This window comes from Anguilla anguilla, chromosome 9, assembly GCF_013347855.1.
Source record: "Anguilla anguilla isolate fAngAng1 chromosome 9, fAngAng1.pri, whole genome shotgun sequence".
Classification (NCBI taxonomy): domain Eukaryota; kingdom Metazoa; phylum Chordata; class Actinopteri; order Anguilliformes; family Anguillidae; genus Anguilla; species Anguilla anguilla.
The window spans coordinates 54996322-55014051 of NC_049209.1; the positions used below are offsets into that span (position 1 = coordinate 54996322).

A 17730-nucleotide genomic window follows, 5' to 3' on the forward strand; every position below is an offset into this window, starting at 1 on the left:
AAATTAGAAAGCTGTTATTTTCTTGCGGTCATCCAGGTTCTGATATTATACACAAATAACTCGCCAGCCAGGGAAATGACTGGCTATCTGTTTGAGTTTGGTAAATGTACACTCTTAGTTCCAATATGTTCCTTGTCATTAGTCTTCGGATCTGTTGATTGAATTCGGTTTTGAAACTGCTTTGCTTGAATCATGAATAGATGAGTTTTTTTTTAATTAACCCGATTAAATTGTACAGGGCTGTTTTCCTGTATGTGATATCGATACTCCTATTGGGTTTGGCTGTACGGTGTTGTTCCTGTTGTTCTGTTTTTTTTTTTTGTACCTTATTCTGCAGTTGTTAATAACTCACTGTCGTTTGTTAAATAATCGACATGTAGCTGTTTCTTTAATAATGGAAATAAACGCATTTAACCCCATCGTCCAGCGTTCTGCAGACCTGATCTTATCATAACCCTGCAGCTTGCATTTGCTGAGGTTTTATTGCTCATGAAAGTTTCTTTTAGATAAAAACACGCTATTTATTTTTGTGAAATGATTCAGAAAGCGAATCGAGGCCGTAATGAAGGAGTCGCGTGGTGTCGCTGCTCCACAGTGAGTTGGGCGCGTGACGGTCCACAGGCACAGAAACCCGCCCACCTTCCATGCGCGCACACTGACGAGCAGTGCAGCTCGTCCTGGGAAATTGAGAGAGCCGTCAGTGCTGCTGGTCTAGGGACTCGCGTGATCACAGAAAATGGCTTATGAACGATTGCCACTTTCACACCGCTGATTGTCCAAAAATACGACTTTGGATTGGTACAGGAATTGCAGGATTTTTCACCATGGAAGACAGAGGCAAAGGTTTTGGATACCGCGCGTTGGTTTTACATTGTACTCTTTTATTGTGTTCCTGTAAACCCGCTTCTGCGCAGATACGGTACTCAGTTCCGGAGGAATCAAAACAGGGCACCTTTGTGGGAAACGTTGCTAAGGACTTGGGTCTCGATGTAAGTAAACTGACCGAGCGACGGTTTCGCATTGTGTCCGGCTCTAAAGAGCACCTTTTACAGATTAACACAGACAATGGCGTGTTGTTTGTGGACAAACGTATCGACAGAGAAGAACTGTGCGACGGAAACACTGCCTGTGTGATTCATCTAAAAATGGTGGTGGACGATCCGCTAGAAATTCACTACGTGGATGTAGAAATCGTGGACATAAATGACCATTCCCCAGGTTTCACAGAAAAGGAGAAACATTTAGATATAGCCGAGTCTGCGCTGCAAGGAGCGCGCTTCGCTCTGGAGTCTGCGCGTGACCCAGACGTGGGAGCCAACACTCTCCGAATATACAGGCTTAGCCAGAACGACAACTTTGATTTGGAGGTGAAAAATCGTGGCGAAGACAAAATCCCTTTCTTGATTTTGAAAAAGCCGCTAGATAGAGAGAAGGATCCAGTGCTTAGTTTTATGCTAACTGCTTATGACGGCGGGAAGCCGGCGAGATCCGGTTCTATTAACATCACCGTTAACGTGATTGACATCAACGACAATGCACCAGTCTTCGACCGGCAAGTGTACTCGGTTGCGCTCGAGGAGAATGCCCCTTTCGGTACTTCTGTAGTCAGAGTGCACGCGACAGATCTGGACGTGGGGGCGAACAGAGAAATAGCTTACGCTTTCGACAACAGCATGCGGAACAAAGCCTTTGGCCTGTTTGAACTGGATGCCAACACTGGCGAAATCACTGTGAAAGGCTTAATAGACTTTGAGGAAAAGGCTGTTTATGAGATTGATGTACAGGCAACCGATAAAGGTCAAGTACCTCTGACTGGTGACTGTAGCGTCATAATAAACATTAAAGATGTAAACGATAACGCACCTGAGATAGAGGTGACGTCTTTGTCGAGCCATGTCTCCGAGGGCGCGAGTCCTGGTGCTGCCGTTGCTCTCATCAGTGTGTCCGATAAAGACACAGGTGACTACGGGGCGGTCGCGTGCACCCTGCCTGCTGGCCTGCCTTTCGAATTAAAACCGTCATTCCAGAAAAACATGTACTCTATGGTTACCAAACACCAACTGGATAGGGAAACGGTCACTAATTACAAAATCACTATAACTGCTACGGACAAAGGAGACCCCCCACTTTCATCCTATAAAACTCTCGCCGTAGATGTTTCTGATGTTAACGATAACCCTCCAGTTTTTTTGCAGAACCCGTACACTTTTTATTTACCTGAAAATAATGCCCCGGGGGCTTCTGTGTTCTCTGTAAGCGCATCTGATGACGACCAAAGCGAAAACGCCCTAATTTCTTATCACATTTATAAAGGTGAAGGTACTGACATCTCAGTGCTTTCCTATTTGAACATTAACTCTGATAATGGCATCATTTACGCACTGAAAAGTTTTGATTTCGAGACTCTGAAAACCTTTAAGTTCCATGTGGTCGCTAAAGACTCCGGAACACCGTCTCTAAGCAGCAACGTCACAGTGCATGTCTTCATTCTGGATCAGAACGACAACGCTCCAGTGATCTTGTCTCCGGTCAGCGCTAACGGTTCGGCTGAAGGTGTGGAGGAGATTCCCCGCAATGTGATCGCAGGTCACTCGGTGGCTAAAGTGCGGGCCTTTGACGCTGATATAGGATACAACGCCTGGCTGTCGTTCTCACTGCAGCACGCTACAGACGCCAGTCTGTTTGGTTTGGAGCGCTATACAGGGCAGATCAGGACGCTTCGCTCATTCACAGAAACAGACGAGGCGGAGCATAAACTGGTCATCGTGGTAAAAGACAATGGGAACGTTTCACTGTCAGCTACAGCGACTGTGATCATTAAGGCCGTGGAGCCCAAAGAGGCGTTTGCAGCTTCTGACACTGAAAGCGCGGTGCAAACCGAGGAAGAGAACAATGTGACTTTTTATCTGATCATCACTCTGAGCTCCGTTTCCGCGCTTTTTCTGCTCAGTATTATCGGTTTGATCGCGATGCAGTGCTCCAAACCTCCTGACTATTCTCCCAAATATTCCCGGGACCCCAATTACGCAGACACGAGCGGGAACGGAACACTGTGCCACAGCATCCAGTACCGGTCCGGAGACAAACGCTACATGCTCGTTGGGCCCAGAATGAGTATCGGTTCTGCTATCGTTCCGGGCAGTAATGCGAACACTCTAATGGTGCCAGATCACAGGAGGGGGACTTCCGGAGAGGTAAGAAAATGAAACGTGATGTCTGCAGTTGTTCTGTTAGTGCCTTTAATTTGAGCTTTTCGCCTGCTTACGTTTCCCAAATACGAGTATTTTTACCATAACTTGTAAAGTAAATCACACTGGAACAATGTTTCAGTGGATTAACCTACTTTTTTTTTTTTAACTTTAAGTTGTCACACATATTTTTTAGGTTTTCTCAATTTAAAGATTTTAGGATCAGTTTGAATTTCCGCTTTATCCGACGAAGCACTTTTTCACTGCATCTTCAATCAGTATTTTATCCAGCGTGAGCAGATAGCTGGTATTGTAAATGCATGACCTTATTATGACCTGACATGAAATTTACAGTATTGTGTCACGATCATTGCGCGTCAGTCCGGCGACAGTGCAAATGCATTTCGTACTGAATCTGGACAGTCGTTGGAAATGTACAGTTTGGTGTTGCTGTGACATTCTTATGACTTGGTTCTAATGGCCTGGTTAATGTTCTTTACTTTACATTGAATAATTGAAGTATGTTAAAGTAAACCGCTTTCTACATTTTGGAACTAAGCAGAGGAAAAAAACGTCATAGCGTCTGACTATAGATTTCAGTATTTTGCAATTTTGCAATTGAGCTCTTTAGTGTAGCGATTTCTTCACTGCACTACGTTAAATGTAGCAGTAATATTTAATATGCATGAATCGCAAGCGTCACATTTGACTGAAATGTTTGTTCAAAGTGTCGCAGCATTTCTGGTTGCGCGGGAGCTCTGGCGGCTTCACCAGACTGGCGCTGTTCGGTCACGCGCTGCTGATACCTAACATCAACATGGAGCCCGGCCTTAAATCTCTCACACTCAACACGATCAGTGGAAAAGCGACTACTGGTTTATTTTCTGTTTTAGCCCCCAATGTCTTGGGAAGCTGTATTTTTGCTTTTTTGTTTCTCATCGTCCTAAGACGTGGTTATGGGTATAATGGGGTTTTAAAGCAAATCCTCTCAGTTCAGTGAAGCAGCTCCATATATGACCGCTCTGTGTGACAGCATACAACATCATGCTGACTGTTGTTATCTCACTCTAGGCAGTACACTGTGACGTTTTACTGTCAATATGGAAATAACAGTGTTCTTGTTGCATTTGGTGAAGAGCCAGGCAGATGGACATTGAATCGGTCCGCATGAAATACGTTTCGAAATTAAATGCAATTAGTAAACAAAATGCGATCTATAGTCTGCAATAATGCGATGTGATTCGAAACGCGTGGTGTCGCTGCATAACTATGAAAACGCCTCTTAAATCTCACTGCGCATGAAGCCCAGCCCCCTTCGTAACCCATTACTGTTTACCGAAGCGAGACGTCGGTGCTGTTTCCTGTGTGATCTGAAAATTTGGATTTCATCGTTTCTCTTGTGGTGCCTTTTGTGCGTTTCCCCAGTTCGTGCCTGGCTATGATTCGCGCTGTACTTGTGGTTCTGTGAAACGTGGAAGGGCTTTCTGTGATGGAGCGAAGAGGATGCGGGTGGAGACGGCAGGACCGGTGGCTTTGTGTCCGTATCGCGGTGTTATTGTGCGTTTGGCGGGGGTCCGATGCGCAGGTCAGATACTCTATCCCCGAGGAGCTAAAAGAGGGAGCAGTGGTGGGGAACATCGCCAAAGATTTGGGTATTGATCTGAGCACATTAAAGGAGAGGAGATTCCGTATCGTCTCGGGGTCGAAGGAGCCTCTATTCCAGGTAAATCAGAACGACGGTATCTTATACGTCAGCCGCGTGATAGACAGAGAAGCGATGTGCGAGAGGAATAGCGCGTGCGTGGTAAATGTGAAAGCAGTCTTGGAAAGCCCGCTCGAGGTGCATTATGTCGCGGTGGAAGTGTTAGATGTGAACGATCACGCTCCGCACTTCCCCGAGAAGGAGAGGCGTTTGGAAATAGTCGAGTCTGCGCCGCCAGGAGCGCGCTTCCAGCTCCAAGCTGCGCACGACCCAGATGTCGGCGTTAATTCTGTTCAAGTGTATAAACTCAGTTCAAATGATCACTTCCGTCTGGAAGTGAAAGACCGCGGCAAAGACAGTAAAGTTCCGTTTTTAATTGTTCAGAAAGCCCTGGATAGAGAGACTGACGCGAGGCATAACCTCGTGCTCACTGCCAGCGATGGCGGGAAGCCTCCCCTCTTTGGAGAAATGAACGTACTGGTGGATGTGCTTGACGTAAACGACAACACGCCGGTTTTCAGCAAAGACGTTTACTCAGTGACCTTGCGTGAAAATGCTCCATTGGGCACTGCTGTGATATGGGTCAACGCAACTGACATGGACGAGGGTTCAAACGGAGAAGTTGTTTATTCATTTGGTGGAAATATTAATAATAAAATCAGGGACATTTTTGAATTGGACATTGTTACTGGAGAGATGATTGTAAAAGGTTTGGTAGATTTTGAAGAAAAGAACACCTACGAAATTGACATACAGGCATCAGATAAGGGGTCAACTCCTTGGACTGTAGACTGCAGCGTCATTGTCAGAATTGTGGATGTGAACGATAATGCTCCTGACATCGAGGTGACGTCATTTTCCAGCTCCCTTCCCGAGAATTCGCGGCCAGGAACCGTGATCGCACTCATTAGCGTGAATGATGCCGACTCCGGAGAGAATGGGCAGGTGACCTGCTCCCTGCCGGAAGGCCTGCCATTCAAACTGGTCCCGTCTGTGCAGGATAACATGTTCTCTTTGGTGACCAAGTCAAATTTAGACAGAGAGAGTTTGGCTCGTTATGACGTCACAGTAACTGCCAGGGATGGGGGCCGTCCTCCCTTGTCCTCTGTTAAAACTGTAAGTGTGGAGGTGTCTGACGTCAATGACAACAGCCCAGAGTTTCCCACAGGTCCCTTCGCATTCTATCTGCCAGAGAACAACGTCCCAGGCGCCTCCGTGTTCACCGTGAACGCCTGCGACCGTGACCAAGGTGAAAACGCCGTCGTTTCCTATGAACTCTGGAAAGATGGTAGTGTGCAGAACAATATGGCAAATTATCTAAATATTAATCCAGAAAATGGCATCATTTACGCGCTAAAAAGTTTTGATTTTGAGACTCTGAAAACGTTTCAGTTCCATGTGGTCGCTAAAGACTCCGGAACACCGTCGCTAAGCAGCAACGTCACAGTGAAGGTCTTCATTCTGGATCAGAACGACAACGCTCCAGTGATCTTGTCCCCGGTCCGTGCTAACGGTTCGGCTGAAGGTGTGGAGGAGATTCCCCGCAATGTGATCGCAGGTCACTCGGTGGCTAAAGTGCGGGCCTATGACGCTGATATAGGATACAACGCCTGGCTGTCGTTCTCACTGCAGCACGCTACAGACGCCAGTCTGTTTGGTTTGGAGCGCTATACAGGGCAGATCAGGACGCTTCGCTCATTCACAGAAACAGACGAGGCGGAGCATAAACTGGTCATCGTGGTAAAAGACAATGGGAACGTTTCACTGTCAGCTACAGCGACTGTGATCATTAAGGCCGTGGAGCCCAAAGAGGCGTTTGCAGCTTCTGACACTGAAAGCGCGGTGCAAACCGAGGAAGAGAACAATGTGACTTTTTATCTGATCATCACACTGAGCTCCGTTTCCGCACTTTTTCTGCTCAGTATTATCGGTTTGATCGCGATGCAGTGTTCCAAACCTCCTGACTATTCCCCCAAATATTCCCGGGACCCCAATTACGCAGACACGAGCGGGAACGGCACACTGTGCCACAGCATCCAGTACCGGTCCGGAGACAAACGCTACATGCTCGTTGGGCCCAGAATGAGTATCGGTTCTGCTATCGTTCCGGGCAGTAATGCCAACACTCTAGTGGTGCCAGATCACAGGAGGGGAACTTCCGGAGAGGTAAGAATATCATTACCCGGAGAGATTACAAGAATATAATAACTACTCAGTGAGGCATTCAGTCAATAATCCATCCTTCTTATAGCTCATCAAACAAAGTTTAAAAACAAGCTTTGATACAGCGCAACAAAAATATTCCAGTGGGAAAATGGAACTGCAGATAACACAAAGCTTCGGTGAAAGTACTTGGAATGTTCAGTAAATATGAACTGCATTATCCAGAATGCACTGCTTATCTTACTTTACTTAAGCATAATAACATAAAGTGTGTGTGTGATGGTGTGTGTGAGCGTGTGTGCGTGTCTGTGAGTGTGTGTGAGCGTGTGTGAGTGTGTGTGTGTGTGTGTGATGGTGTGTGATGGTGTGTGTGAGCGTGTGAGCGTGTGTGAGTCTGTGTGAGCGTGTGTGTTAGTGTGTGTGAGTGTGAGTGTGAGCGGTGCCGTGTTGGGGAGGGTTAGGAGAGTTTGTGGCGGTGCTTAGTGGGAGAGCTGCATGGTGCTGGGGGAACAGGCTGCGCGGAGGTTGGGCATGGCTCGGTGACACAGAGCTGGAGAGCGGGGGAGGGGGAGGGGGCGCACGCTGACACACTGTGTGCATTATGCATGTGTGTGAGGCCTCCCCCCATGCTGCTGCTGCCTCTCTGAGCTGCGTGCTGAGGCAATTTCACCCCCGTGTGCGAATACTGGGTGTGATCGTGGTCATTTGCTGGTGTACACTACTGCAGCTGATTTCTGTCTGCACACACCATACTATAACATGCCTGTCTAAGAGAGGCTGTTTAATTCACACACACACACACACACACACACACACACACACACATACACACAGACACACACTGCCATGCTGTAACATGCCCGTCTAAGACAGGCTGTTTAATGCTCATACACACACACACACACACACACATACACACACATATCTCTCAATGGACCGAACATGAACACACACACACACACACACACACACACACCCACCCTACCGTGCTGTAATGTGCTCGTCTAAGAGAGGCTGTTTCTGTTCTAGATCAGCATGTCTTACTCATTCAGCTATTCACAGATCTGTGGATATGGGAGAGCAGATTGTGTAATGGGTGAATTTAAAGGACAGATTGTGTAATTTGTCATTCTTACTTTCTCTCTGGAGTGACTCTTATCTGCAAAATGGTTAGGGTTTTAGTGTGTGTGTGTGTTCTCTCCATTGAGGTGTGTGTATGTGTGTTCATGTTTGGTTCATTGAGAGGTATGTGTGTGTCTGTGTGTGTGTTCATGTTTGGTCCATTGAGAGATATGTGTGTGTATGTGTGTGTGTGTGTGTGTGTCTATATTAGCTCCATTGAGAGAGGTACATCTGGGTGTGTGAGTATTTTTTGCTTCCTAGAATAACACTGAGATGGTGGGGTTTTGCGTTGTCATGGAGATGTACCTGTTTCCAAGGAGGCGGTGGCCGTTGGTAACGGCGCAGACTGAATATGGCTGTGATGGCTTTGTTCTGTTGTTCACTTATAGTGTTTATTTCAGTGTTCAGGACGGTTACTCCTGATTGGAGCTGAACTCTCTCCTACATTTGAAAAAAAATGTCCGACCCCTATCCTACCCAGGTGAAACTGAGTATACGCCCCCTCAGCTCTGTGGCTGTGCTGACCTTTAACCTCTGACCTCCAGTGCTTCACATCACTCATACACATACAGGGTCCATGGAAACATAAGAGTGCTTCATCCAGCGGCCAGAGTCCCTGTGGGAATAAGAGGCTTTCTGTGTGTGTGTGTGCGCGGATGTGTGTGTGTGTGTGTGTGTGCGCAGATGTGTATGTGTGTGTGCGTGCGCGGATGTGTGTGTGTGTGTGTGTGTGTGCGCACAGATGTGTGTGTGTGTGTGCGTGGATGTGTGTGTGTGTGTGTGTGTGTAACAGTGTGTGTATGTGTGTGTGTGAATGAGTGTGTGTGTGTGTGTGTAACAGTGTGTGTGGGTGTGTGCGTGTGTGTGAATGAGTATGTGTGCGTGTGTGTGTGTGTGCGGATGTGTGTGTGTGTAACAGTGTGTGTATGTGTGTGTGTGAATGAGTGTGTGTGTGTGTGTGTGTGTGTATGTGTGTGTAACAGTGTGTGTGGGGTGCTTCCTCTCACTTGTTCCCCAGCGTGTAATAAATCCCTCTAAATTTCTCACTGCAGATGTGTTTTTCATATGTAATGTGGATTTTGCTTGTGTGGTGAATTAGGCAGGAGAAATAGATGGGGTTGATGTATAGATTGGATTGATGAATTATCTCCATGAACAGGCCAGTGTGGATATGCTCACTTTCCTGTGTAAACTAGAAACCTTTCAAATGACAACTGAATTTAGACAACATCTAACCTTCTTCAACAAGACATGTCAGTGTTGCCTTGTGTCATGCTATTGTTCTGTGCTGGTGTCTGCTGAACACACAACCGCACGCATACACTCACACAAACGCACGCACGCACACACACGCACACACTCTTTCTCTCTCTGTCTCCCTCTCAGTCTGTCTTTCTCTCTGTTGCTCTCTTGCATCATCCCAATATTCCTGACAGCAGTGTTACTCTGACTACTGACTGGTAAGCAGTGCTGGTATGGAGCTGGTCTGTGTTTTGTGTTAGTTGGGTTAATGGGTTTGTCCGCTTCATTACCAGCTGACTGAGGGGACTCCTTTCAGGACCGAGCTATTGGGCTTTCACTGCCTTAAACTGCACTTTGTCTCTGGGCTTTTATTTGAAGTGCATTCAGAATTTGAATGCCCTTTTTTGCATATGAATCATTATCAGATACTGGCCTAATTCTACCCTTCATGCGTTATTAAGTGTTTTCCTATGTACTTGTAGAATGATTCTACACAATTCAACATGCAGGGTCTCTATTGGTTGTCCCATGTAGTATAGTTCTGTTGGCTGATTGGACCCTGTACCTCACTTCCATGCAACATAGTGGGCTGGAAAACACTGCCAAGGATTGTGAGCCAGATATCACAAGCTTTACCCCCTACACCGCTTTGAAGCATTTTGTAGTGTAACCGTTCATGTCAATTTGAGCCAAATGCTTTTTGGAAATTGAAGCACACAAAAGCTTTTACATTTTTTTTGTTTGCTGGATATGTTTATTTCTAAGGGTCAGGAGGGTTTAAATGTTATCTGGGGTGTGATTATTGTGGATAAATCTCATTTGGGTTTTACTCAGGACATCGTGAATGAATGAATGAATGAATCATTGCATTTATGTAGTGCTTTTCCGAACGCTCAAAGTCGTGCTCCTTAAGGAAAGTTACTGTTCCTGAATTCAGGATTTTACAGAGCACTCCTCCAGATCACTGCTCACAAAATGGCCACTGTGATTATTTGGGTCTGATTTGTCTCCACTTTTGGTTATTTTACGGCTTGTTTATTTGTGATGAATTAAAATGAAACATGGTTTTCATGCAGTAGATTTTATATTTGTTGTTTAGAGCTGGCATTCTCAATACGGTTTCAACTTTATCTTACCATATTTGAAGAAACCATACAGGAAAAGCACATGAATCAAATCCAGAAAATGAACAGCAAATAGAAACGCTAAACAATAACTGAATTTACTCTGGTTTAGTCACTGTTTATGAAATGCATTTCTCAGAAGTGGCAATTCTCCTTTACTGAAAGTTTAAAATGGGTCAATTTGCCTCAAACTGAACCCAAGGGATAATAGTGTTAATTAATTCAATTAAATTTAGAATTTTTATAAATTCCCCTGCACCTTTTCACCCCATCTGAGTGATTGGTTTTGTTTATTCTGCTTTTTTTAGTCTGACTATGTGTTTCTGGATTGTCCAAATCTTTCCAGGAACATGATTTGATTGTGATCTGAAAGGGGGCTTGTTGCCTCATAGTGAATGCATTGATGGCCTAGGGGTCCATGTCAGCAACAGCATAATCAACAACACTAATCCGTGGAGCTGAGCAGAACCTTCCTAAAGAGTCCCCTCTGATCCTGATATCAAGGCTGTACAGGTCTAAGGCTTGGCAGAGATGCTCTAACTCTCTACCGTTCTTACGCTGTCAGAATAGTTTCTGAGTGAGATGTGAAGGTTTCAGACGCATGGCTGTTAAACCGGCCTAAAGTCTGGCTGGTGAACCGGCTCTTTACCGCCTCCCCCTTCAGGACAGGCAAGTGTTTTTCAAAGGAGTACCGGTCTACTGCATGGTGTTTGTATGAGAACTGTACCATTTGTGTGAATGCTTACATTCAGTACAATGCTGTCAAAATGCTGTCTTCCTGTAACCCTCTCTGTGATTGTGCAGGCTGAGCTGACATACTGCACTGTGACAGGCTTTGCTGTTATTAGTGAAGAATATTTAATTGCTTTTAACTGTTTTGTTAATCCACATGCAGGGGTTCAGGGTTGTCTCTCAGCACATTTATTTTGTGTTACTTCTTAGCCTTCGCACATCTCAGCTTGGGAGGGTCCTGTATTTGTTTGGCTGTGTGCCATGGTAACCTCTCAGAAAAAACAGTTGCATTTCAACTGTCTTTTTAAACTGCCACACTTGCTAACCTTAGCTAGTTACTCAAGTTTTAAACCTGACTTATCCAGCTAGCTATGCTGATGCTATCACTTTCATATTTTAAATGATTAAATATTGACAAATCACAATGTCAGAGTTGCTGTAATCTATATATTGTTCTGGGGCGATACTTACGTCTACCTCTTAATTTTCTCTTTCAAATGACCTCTAAGCTTAGCCTTAGCTTTATCCTAGCATTATTATTCATTATTATCCTTTATTTCTTTGTCCCATTTCTTTAATAATTGTCTTCCTCTTTTGTATTTCATCAATATGTTTTTAAATCAATATATGTATTTTGATTTGCCTAAATACTTCAATTGTTTTTGGAGCTCCTTCCTTGAGCAGCTTCATCTTGAGAAGCTCTTTCTCTCTCTCTCTCACACACACACACACACACATACACATGCACACACTCTCTCTCTCTCTCTCTCTCTCTCACACACACACACACACACACACACACACACACACGCGAACACTCTCTCTCTCACACCCACATGCACGCACTCTCTCTCTCTCTCACACACACACACACAAGCAAACTCTCTCTCTCTCTCTCTCACACACACACTCACACCCACCCACGCACACACACACTCTGCTTCTGTTCCTCAGAGATTAATCACTGAAATGGTGTATTTATAGTGTGTCTCGTGATCACTGTTGAATCCAGTGTGGTTGTGCAGTTCCAGGTCCTGCAGCTTTCACAGATTTCACATATTTACTGAATAAAGGGTGAGTGAAAGGGTTGGGGTTAGGGCTAACTTTCCAGTGGTCCTCTGGAAGGGACGTGTGTACGGGTGACCTCCACCGGACATCTGAATATCGGGAAAGCAGTGGAATTCTTGGCATCGCCGATCTGTTTATCAAATAAATGGCATTGAATTTTAATATGTCAACAGAGATTTACACAACTTCATGCGTTCAGTCCTGCTGGTTTAAATGCTGTGATATCATATATGCATGTGCGAACATCACTGCTCCTGCACCCAATGTGACTGCTGTCGGTGGAGATCTTGGGAAAGTGCACATAATGAAGGTGGGCTGTGGATTTGATTCATCCCTGGAAGATGATTCAAGCTTTGACTCAACAAAGAGACAATCTAGTGTACCAGTGCCAGCTATTGATCTGTGTTTTAGGGCGTTGGGTACATACATACACAAGCTGTGAGAGGACTGCGAATCACAGGCCTCCCCCAAAAATAGAGCCCACTTCTGCTGTCCTGCCACTGTGGACTGCCCCCCCACACTGCAGGAGGGGCTGCTGCTTCATCCCTGAATAATGCTCTTATGGTCCCTGCATAAGCAGGTTGATTCATCACATCAAACTGTAACCTGCATGGGCAGTAATACTAAGGCCTGAGACTGTAGAGATGTGTGAATATACATGAATGTGTGTGTGTGTGTGTGTGTGTGTGTGTGTGTGTGTGCGTGTGTGTGCACGTATGTGTGTGTGTGTGCGCGCATGTGTGCGTGTATGTGTGTGTGTGTGCGCGCGCATGTGTGTGTGTGCTCGTGTGTGTGTGTGTGTGTGTGTGCGTGCGTGCGTGCGTGTGCACGTATGTGTGTGTGCGTGTTGGAGGGGGAGGTGCAGGAGCTGCAGGAGGCGCAGGAGGAGGTGCTGTGAGGGTTTACGGTTGTCATGCTTCCCTCTGTAACGGGAGCTCATCGCCATGGCAACAGAGACAGACTTTTGCCTGTGGAAAATGCGTGTGACTGCCAAGGGTCCGCTCCTGTGTGTGTGTGTGTGTGTATGTGTTTGTGTGTGTGTATGTGTGATCACGTGTGTGTGTGTTTGTGCGTGAGAATGTTTGTATCTGTGTGTGTGTGTGTGTGTGTGTTAAGGGCAGCTGTATTCTGAAGCTGCGTGCTGTGTGTGTGTGTTAAGGGCAGCTGTACTCTGAAGCTGCGTGCTGTGTGTGTGTGTGTTAAGGGCAGCTGCACTCTGAAGCTGGGTGCTGTGTGTGTGTGTGTTAAGGACAGCTGCACTCTGAAGCTGGGTGGTGTGTGTGTTAAGGGCAGCTACACTCTGAAGCTGGGTGGTGTGTGTGTTAAGGGCAGCTACACTCTGAAGCTGGGTGCTGTGTGTGTGTGTGTTAAGGGCAGCTGCACTCTGAAGCTGGGTGTTGTGTGTGTGTGTGTTAAGGACAGCTGCACTCTGAAGCTGGGTGCTGTGTGTGTTAAGGGCAGCTACACTCTGAAGCTGGGTGCTGTGTGTGTGTGTGTGTTAAGGGCAGCTGCACTCTGAAGCTGGGTGCTGTGTGTGTTAAGGGCAGCTACACTCTGAAGCTGGGTGCTGTGTGTGTGTGTGTTAAGGGCAGCTACACTCTGAAGCTGGGTGCTGTGTGTGTTAAGGGCAGCTACACTCTGAAGCTGGGTGCTGTGTGTGTGTGTGTTAAGGGCAGCTGCACTCTGAAGCTGGGTGCTGTGTGTGTTGTTGGGTCAGTGCCTTTAGTGCTGTGTGTGTTGTTGGGTCAGTGCCTTTAGTGCTGTGTGTGTTGTTGGGTCAGTGCCTTTAGTGCTGTGTGTGTTGTTGGGTCAGTGCCTTTAGTGCTGTGTGTTGTTGGGTCAGTGCCTTTAGTGTTGTGTGTGTTGTTGGGTCAGTTCCTTTAGTGCTCGGTGTGTTGTTCGGTCAGTGCCTTTAGTGCTGTGTGTGTTGTTGGGTCAGTGTCTTCAGTGCTGTGTGTGTTGTTGGGTGAATGCCTTTAGTGCTGTGTGTGTTGTTGGGTCAGTGTCTTCAGTGCTATGTGTGTTGTTGGGTGAATGCCTTTAGTGTTGTGTGTGTTGTGGGGTCAGTGCCTTTAGTGTTGTGTGTGTTGTTGGGTCAGTGCATTTAGTGCTGTGTGTGTTGTTGGGTCAGTGCCTTTAGTGCTGTGTTTGTTGTTGGGTCTCTATTGGTTGTTTGTCCCACCTATAGCAGGATAGGGTCACTCGTTGTCCCTCAGACTGTGGCAAGAGAACACAAACTGTGTTGCTAGTAGCAGTTGCATCAGTCTTTGTTTTCCTCTGATAAGAAGGGTAGCTTATCTGCATCAGGTATGTTAATGAATTGGGGACATTTTCGGCTAATTTTGGGGAATTTCTCGTGAATTCGGTTGAATTTGACATTCTATCAGGAAGTGTGTCTCTGTTTCAGTTTTGTTGTCTTTGCTTTGTTGGCACAATCTTCTTTCTTCCAGCGGCCATTATGTTCTGGCAGCCAGGTGGTGCTCACTGAGTCTGTACCTCTTCAAGGTGCTTCTGTTTTTTGTCAGTGACTGTGGTCAGGTGGTCACAGTGTGCTGTTCTTTGTCAGTGACTGTGGTCAGGTGGTCACAGTGTGCTGTTTTTTGTCGGTGACTGTGGTCAGGTGGTCACAGTGTGCTGTGTTTTTTGTCGGTGACTGGTCAGGTGGTCACAGTGTGCTGTGTTTTTGTCGGTGACTGTGGTCAGGTGGTCACAGTGTGCTGTGTTTTTGTCAGTGACTGTGGTCAGGTGGTCACAGTGTGCTGTGTTTTTGTCGGTGACTGTGGTCAGGTGGTCACAGTGTGCTGTGTTTTTGTCAGTGACTGTGGTCAGGTGGCCACAGTGTGCTGCGTTTTTGTCAGTGACTGTGGTCAGGTGGTCACAGTGTGCTGTGTTTTTGTCAGTGACTGTGGTCAGGGGTTCCCAGTGTGCTGTGTTTTTGTCGGTGACTGTGGTCAGGTGGTCACAGTGTGCTGTGTTTTTGTCAGTGACTGTGGTCAGGTAGTTTGCCACAGTGTGCTGTGTTTTTTGGGCCTGATAACGTTTCATTTTAATTGTGATTTTTTTTTAGATTCCCTGTAAGTGATATAATTTTGTTTCAGCGATGTTGAAGTTTGTTTTTATTCTAATTATGTTTGTAGTTTTATTCTGATCTTGAGCAGGTGAGGTGTTCGTGTCTAAGGGTGTATTATGAGGAGAAGTAAGGCTCAGGACCAGCTGAGTGAGGGGATTGTTTGCTTTGCTCAGCTCTGGGTGTCACAGGGCTTTGTATTGATGTGAGTGGCATATATAATTGATCAGTAATGTATATTGACCTAATTCTGCCCTGCATGCAGTTTGCTGTGTTTCTGTTTAGCTTTGAGATATCTGCAGAATTCTGCATGCAGGGTTTCAATCTGAAACTCTCTCTCCCTTCCTCTTTCTCTCCCTCTCTCCCTTTCTCCCTCTCCCTACCCCCTCTCCCTCTTCCCCTCCCTCCCTCAGGACAGTATTATCCTATAATTAAATGATCTCCAAATAGGGGAATTTTGTTGATATTTGGGGACTGGGAGATGTGCTGTGCAGTGTAGTATGTGAATCCTTAGTTTTGTAAAGGCCGAAACAGGGAAGTATGATCTGAATAATGACACTGTTGACAGCACATCTCTAAATGGTTCAGTGAATGGAAAAGAATGTGTGTGCTTGGGAGAGTGGTGCTTGCATATATGTACAGGGTTGGGGGGGTGGTCATTTCGTCTATTTATTGAAATGTTTTGGATATTTTGTCTTAACTGCAAAGGCTTTGCCAATGAAGACTGGTTAATGGCCTCTCTCTTTCTCCCTCTCTCTCCATCCTTCCACCCTCTTTATCCCGCTCCCCTCCTGTCTTTCTGTCTCTCCCTCTCCCAACCCTCTCTTCCTCCTCTCACTCTCAATCTCCATCTCCCACTTCTCCCTCCCCCTCTCTCTCTGTCTCCCTCTTTTTCTGTCTCTGTCTCCCTCCCTCCTCTCTCTCTCTCTCTTTCTCTCTGTCCCCCTCTCCCTCTTTCTCCCTCTGTCTCTTCCTCCTTTCTCTCTGTCCTGTGTGTGAGGGCTGCTCTCTTTTTCTCCATCCTCTCTCACTCCTCTCTCCCTCCTCTCCCTCTCTCTGTGAATAATGGAGGAAGCTCGTCCCTCTCAGCTGGTGCTGCTCCATCCTGCCGCTCCTGATCTCCCAGCACTCTGTGCTCAGGCTGAACGCAGCTAATGCACAGTCACTGGGGCAGCACACAGCTCTGGGGGTTTGGGCTGTGTATCCCAGCAGTCACTGGGGCAGCACACAGCTCTGGGGGTTTGGGCTGTGCACCCCAGCAGTCACACAGCTCTGGGGGTTTGGGCTGTGTATCCCAGCAGTCACTGGGGCAGCACACAGCTCTGGGGGTTTGGGCTGTGTATCCCAGCAGTCACTGGGGCAGCACACAGCTCTGGGGGTTTGGGCTGTGTATCCCAGCAGTCACTGGGGCAGCACACAGCTCTGGGGGGTTTGGGCTGTGTACCCCAGCAGTCACACAGCTCTGGGGGTTTGGGCTGTGTACCCCAGCAGTCACTGGGGCAGCACACAGCTCTGGGGGTTTGGGCTGTGTATCCCAGCAGTCACTGGGGCAGCACACAGCTCTGGGGGTTTGGGCTGTGTATCTCAGCAGTCACTGGGGCAGCACACAGCTCTGGGGGTTTGGGCTGTGTATCCCAGCAGTCACTGGGGCAGCACACAGCTCTGGGGGTTTGGGCTGTGTATCCCAGCAGTCACTGGGGCAGCACACAGCTCTGGGGGGTTGGGCTGTGTATCTCAGCAGTCACTGGGGCAGCACACAGCTCTGGGGGTTTGGGCTGTGTACCCCAGCAGTCACACAGCTCTGGGGGTTTGGGCTGTGTACCCCAGCAGTCACACAGCTCTGGGGGTTTGGGCTGTGTATCCCAGCAGTCACTGGGGCAGCACACAGCTCTGGGGGTTTGGGCTGTGTATCCCAGCAGTCACTGGGGCAGCACACAGCTCTGGGGGTTTGGGCTGTGTATCCCAGCAGTCACTGGGGCAGCACACAGCTCTGGGGGTTTGGGCTGTGTACCCCAGCAGTCACACAGCTCTGGGGGTTTGGGCTGTGTATCCCAGCAGTCACTGGGGCAGCACACAGCTCTGGGGGTTTGGGCTGTGTATCCCAGCAGTTACTGGGGCAGCACACAGCTCTGGGGGTTTGGGCTGTGTATCCCAGCAGTCACTGGGGCAGCACACAGCTCTGGGGGTTTGGGCTGTGTATCCCAGCAGTCACTGGGGCAGCACACAGCTCTGGGGGTTTGGGCTGTGTACCCCAGCAGTCACACAGCTCTGGGGGTTTGGGCTGTGTATCCCAGCAGTCACTGGGGCAGTAACACAGCTCTG

General features: G+C 47.3%; 1 protein-coding gene across 14 annotated transcripts in view; it reads left to right on the top strand.

The window, feature by feature from the left end:
• Positions 1-17730, top strand: part of LOC118235436 (protocadherin alpha-C2-like) — an 80972-nt gene that overhangs the window by 14442 nt on the left and 48800 nt on the right. The window contains exon 2 of one of the 14 annotated variants that reach the window (XM_035432759.1): positions 3139-3194. The exons of 8 other annotated variants lie outside the window; for them this stretch is intronic. In XM_035432759.1, the coding sequence (XP_035288650.1) occupies positions 3139-3194 (56 nt within the window). Of the gene's footprint in view, positions 1-640; positions 3195-4222; positions 7057-17730 lie in introns of those variants that run through there. 5 more of the 14 variants (XM_035432760.1, XM_035432765.1, XM_035432748.1 and 2 more) reach the window with 5 other exon arrangements.